Source organism: Acomys minous (assembly GCF_964271855.1).
Source record: "Acomys minous genome assembly, chromosome: 8".
Taxonomy (NCBI): Eukaryota; Metazoa; Chordata; class Mammalia; order Rodentia; family Muridae; genus Acomys; species Acomys minous.
Window position 1 is genome coordinate 96,407,216 of NC_140489.1, and position 5,448 is coordinate 96,412,663.

Below are 5,448 nucleotides of genomic sequence, written 5' to 3' on the forward strand. Positions count from 1 at the left end.
GAGGATATGTTTAGGGGTGAAGCACTGTGACATCAGCATCTCATTCTCGGGGCAAAGGGTCAGCAAAAAGAAATTGTCTGGGTTTTTGTTGTTGTTGTTGTTGTTGGGCTTTGTTTGAGGGTCTCTATAACCTAGGCTGGCCTTGAATTCACAGCAATCCTCCTGCCTCAGACTTTAGAGTAGAAAGTTTGGATTTTTCGTATAAAGAAAAGCAAATGTAATATGTTAACTAAGTGGAGAGTTTATGGCTTGAATGTATTTACCAGCAACTTTTCTGTATGTAGGAAAAAATAAAAAGTTGGAAAGGAAAATATTTGGTAAAAATAAAACCTTTACTAAAAATAATACATTTGATTTAAGTATTTTCCTGTAATAATATACACTTATACATTGGTATTATTTATTTATTTACTCTATTAAGAGATCCATCCAACATGGTCTCTGTAGAAATTAGTAAGCACATAATTTTACTTTCACTTCTAAAATGCAGACTCTCACACATAATCAGAATAGTTCCACGCCTATCTCAGAGCCGGTCAGATGCAGATTTAAGGATCATGAGTTAAAATCTCAATAAGCTAAACATTTCAGTAACTTTTTTTGGCATTTCTTCTTTGCTTTTCTTCTTTGTCTAAAATAGTCTGTTTTAAGCTCAAAACAGCATCTTGAAATGCAGGATTTAGGTCTAATGCCTTCTTGAAATCTTCCAAAGCTTCATCAAAATACCCTGTAGCAGAATTCCAGAGAAGGGGGGGGGAAGGTTGAGTACTTCCATAACTGCACAGTGACATTTGAATATACATATTTTCATTTATGAGCTTTCAAAAATGCCTCCAAAAGGAAGGTGCTTCTCTCAGTGACCTAAGATGCTCTAACACAATCATGCCTCCCCTGACAGTAAGTGACTCTCAATCAGAGCAATAGGGAACAGAGAGTGATGCCCAGCAGCCTAACATACATGAGGCCCTGCATTCAATCTCCAACAATACGAAACATGAAAACAAGTAACATTAGTTTGGTATTTTTTATCAGGTATAATAGATGGGCAACATTTAAAATCATCATAAAAGATCAACAAAACTCTATTACCCCTTTTACACAGCGCAGTAAAACTGAGAAATATAATCTTTTTTATTTTAAAAGAGAAACAGTATCCACAGCCCATCCAGTCCTGGCATCTACAAACTTCACTTGAGACTGTCTCCTGCCTTCTCAACTAGAAAGGGTCAAGGGTGCCCATCAGCACTGTGAAGCTGGGCCTGTGTGGAACAGAGTAATGGGGTCACTGTTCCTGCGCCCATGTCCCACTCCCACTACAGCGCGTCGCTGTGGTCTGTAATGCCTAGCAAATGCCTTAAAAAAAACACCCAGGAATACTTCACTTGTTCGGTGGCTCTAAATCTAAATTTCACGTAATTATCAAACTTGATTCCGTTACAACAGCTGATCACACTGAAGCAACAGTTCATACGAAAAGCAAAAATCAAGAGAAACAACAACAAAAGCCACCTTACCCAGCCTATAGTGTATCAAGCCTCTGTTGTAATACGGAACTTCAAAGCTGGGCAGGATTTTTATGGCAGATGTGTAGTCGTCCATGGCTTCATAAAAATCAACGCTGAAGTACTTGGTTTGCCCCCTGTTGTTATATGCAGTGGCCAAATCCTCAGGGCTGCATTTGCTTTAAACAAAAAAAGTTCACATTAAAAGCACATTGTTAAACCCCCCTCGCTTCCAGCCCCGTGCTCTTTGGGGGAGCATCAAACTCCACAGCTACAACACACGCTGTGGAGGCTGAACCACCAAGCTGAGGAAACCGGAACCAACCTCTGCGCACAGCCACCGGCAACTTTCACGGGGCTACAGCATAACATGGATTTGAAAGTGTGTGGATTTTAAAGTCTTCAAAGCCCCTGCTCATTGCCAGCATGTTCTGCTGAATATTAAAATGATGGTGGAACATTTTCAGAGCCCACTCTGGAGAGAAAAGGTGAATGTTGAGCAAGGAAGGCCCTCCCCAGTACCCGTGTGCTGCCCAAGGGTCACAGTCGCTTCTTAATTTGCTCTAAAAATATGGGTGGTCTTCAAACAATGAGATCGGAAATCATTTCCCACCGGTAAAGAAACACGGGTTAAGCAGTGGTTAACTGCAGGTGTGAACTCCACAGTTCTGCCCTTCCTGTGAGAGGCCCGGCAGCAGCGGAGCGGCCACAGGTGAAAGCCTCCTGCTGCCCACTGCTCTGGGCCAGTGGTATTACTCTCCTCCTCCCTTCCCTTTTCTTTTTTCCCAAAGTGGTGGTTAAATTTGAGTCAAACAGAGGAACTCCACGTTCAACCTGCCTTTTGTTATACCCGACAGTACAAAGCATAGTCCCCAGAAAACACGAGTAGCAGCAGTCACCCAATATTTTTTTTAAAAAATTTAAACTTCCAAGGATATGTTTAAGTGGGAAAATGGAACTGAGAGACTTCAAGTTGTGAACTCTAAGGAAACGGAAGGCTCGTTTTACAGAAGAAAAGCTGACCAGAGAAAGGGCCAGGGACACAGAAATGCTGAAACTGGAGCATGGGTGAGCAGAGCTCTCAGCTAAGCCTGGCAGGTCTTCTAGACCCTAAAGGACAGAGAGTAATTGTTGTGGTGGACACGGGTTCTTGGGCTGAGATGTGCAAATGGGAAAGAAGAACGGGCTCATGCAGCATCCACATACCTGCTGCTGATTGATTCTGAAACTTCCTAAGTAAGCCCATTAGAGCCTTACACAAAACCAGAAATGACATCTCCTGTGTTTGCTCGCCTCTCCTCAGGAGTGGTGGGGGAAGGGAGAGGCAGGCATTCCAGCACCTATGCAGAAACGTCTATGAATGATGTGTCAGCAGAGCGCTCAGCCACAAACAGGAGGCCGACATCAACACCTCTCTCCCACCGCCAGGGCTCAGGGCATGGGGAAGAGAGGGCAGGAAAGTTGGAAGAGCCTGGGGTTGAGATAGAAACAGCGGCTCTGGGCATGTCAGGGCACGGCACTGCGCTCATGAACTCACAGCTATGGTTGCCAACACAAGACCTGCTCAAGACCGAGCCAGTCAACACCCCAGCACGGAGCAGGAGGGGCGCACAGCCCCTACCCCAGAGGAGCTAGAACAGTTAAGGGCATCTGGGGGAGGGGAGGTTATCTTTAAGGGTATGGTCGACCAAACTGGATGGGCTAGCGTGGGAGGAGACCGTTATCAAAATACACAGTATGAAATTCTCAAAGAATTAATAAAAATACTGCACTTAAAAAAGACAATCCTGTTGACCATCATGCTACTGTGCTACTAAAGTGAGGAAGCAAGGTCACCTTTTCTGCCTTAATTCCATGTGAGTCCTATAAACAAACAAGGACGCATTCTTCAGTATTAGATCTCAAGTAAAGCTTGTATTCTATTTAAAAAGAAAAAAGAAAATCTTCCAAGACCAGAGGTAGGTAGATCTCTGAATTCAAGGCCAGCCTGGTGCACAGAAGGAGTTAGAAGACAGCTGGGGACACACACACACACACACACACACACACACACACGAAGTGTCTCAAAAAGAAAAAACTTTCAAGAGAAGGGTAATGTTGCCAACTTCTGTGTTCACTCCACACAAGCACAAGCAAAGGCAAAGCTGGAAGCACCCTACTGCTACCCATCCAGGCATCGACACAGGAGGCAATGAGCCCGCCAACGTCACAGAGAGCTTATGGTGCAAATGTGAATCTGCAAACAGAAAAGTCCTCAGTTCTTGGATCTGAGTTGGATCAGGTCTCCAGGTTTAACGACGACTTCACAAGCAATACAGAGACAGACACTGGGAGCTAGACTCCCTGATAAGTAGACGGGATGGGGAGAGAAACCATGACTAGGTAGTAAAGATGGTGAACCCCCAAGCTGGCTGGCTTCTTCTTTACCCTGCTGACCTGAAACACAAACATGGCAGCCAAAAAAGATAGCCTGGCAGGACTTTTCTCCAAACAGGGCCCCCTGCTGATGGACACAAGTTCAAAGCTGGATCAGGACATGTTCAGGGCAAAGTTGAGGGCCTAGGTCAGCCACCCTGTATTCAAGCTGACCAATCCCCAGTCTCTTAAGGCCCCCAGGAGACTGGATTTGGGGTTGCTGAAATCCTCCTCTGCCTTGCCGAGGGTCTTTCCTGTGTACCTGCTGTGTTTCCTCATTAGCTGACTTAGCTGTACTTGAAGCCCCCCCCCCCCCATGCTACTGCCTGGCTTGAGATTTCTACTGTCTTTTCATTCTTTAACTGGCAGAGAAGAATCCAAACAAGACCCCTAGATGCCAAAATTTAGTTGTCGGACTCTCACAGGCATTTGGTCCAATTCAGCAGCCCCAAAATACATTGACTCGACATACAAGCCCGGTTTCTCAAAAACTGAAGCCGAGTGGGAATAAAGAGGGGTCGGTGAGATGTGCATCTTGATAAACTGCTCAAAACCAAACATCCAAGTAACAAAGAGCTTTATTGGCTAATAAAAGTTCCATCGTTGGCTGGAAATTCGATAGCAAGGAATCCTGTGCAGTTACAGCGACGTCTTATTACGAATCCTTAGCTTCGGAGAGGGGGCGTGCTGTGACGTTTGATAAACACTAACGAGATGGCTGGGTGCAGTGAAGCGGGTGCTGAACGCAAAGCCCTCGCAGTAGTCCCAAGGATGGCGGCGCAGCCCAGCCACCTTCCCTGCCGAGGAAAGCGGCTTCCGGCCACTGGGCCTTTGGGGAGTCCAAGGTGTCTCCCTCGCCAAAGCGGCTGGTTTGGGTCCAAGGCCTCAGAGGTCCGCGGGTTCGCGCCGGGACCACCCCCACGCACCCCGGGCTGCGCCGCGCCATCCCCGTCTCGCGATAGTTACCTCCCGCGACTCGCGCACTGGCCAATGAACGCGGAGTACAGTTCCTGGGCTTCGGCAAACTCGCCCCTGGCGAAGCGAGCCTGGGCCAGCGCCAGGGCGGCCTGGCCCCCTCTTCCCTCTCCGCACGGCAGCCCAGCCATGACAGCCTCGCTCCGGTGAAAGCGGAACCACAGCCACCGGCTCACGGGGACTTCATTGGCTAACGGAACGCGCGCTGCAGAAGGACGTTTGTCCTGTTTGAGGACCCATAATATCGCGAGATAACTGGTAGCGCCTAGCGAAGCTCGCGGGGAAATCAAGAGAATTTAAATCTTTGTGACGTGTGTATACATACTTATATAAAAAGATGGTAGGTAGGTAGATAGGTAAGTAGGTAGGTAGTTTAATGATTTTTTTAAAAATAAGAAGCCAGTCAACAGATATTAGATGGAGAAGTTTATTAAATGAGCATGGGGAGAGAAGGAAAGTGGGGGGGGGGAGGGGTACCCCAGAAAGCGAGGAAGAAAGGGGGGGAAAGGTGTGAGAGAAAGCCAGAAGGAGGGTTTGGCCTTTTATAATCTTGGGT

General features: G+C 46.7%; 1 protein-coding gene across 1 annotated transcript; it reads right to left on the minus strand.

The window, feature by feature from the left end:
- Window positions 1-313: 313 nt before the first annotated feature.
- On the minus strand, window positions 314-5,121 carry TTC32 (tetratricopeptide repeat domain 32). Its single transcript, XM_084791396.1, has 3 exons — window positions 4,884-5,121; window positions 1,515-1,681; window positions 314-727 (listed from the first exon to the last, which is right to left on the minus strand). The coding sequence occupies exons 1-3, from the start codon at window positions 5,021-5,023 to the stop codon at window positions 588-590; spliced, it is 447 nt and encodes a 148-aa protein (XP_084647522.1). The 5' UTR covers window positions 5,024-5,121; the 3' UTR covers window positions 314-587.
- Window positions 5,122-5,448: the final 327 nt, after the last annotated feature.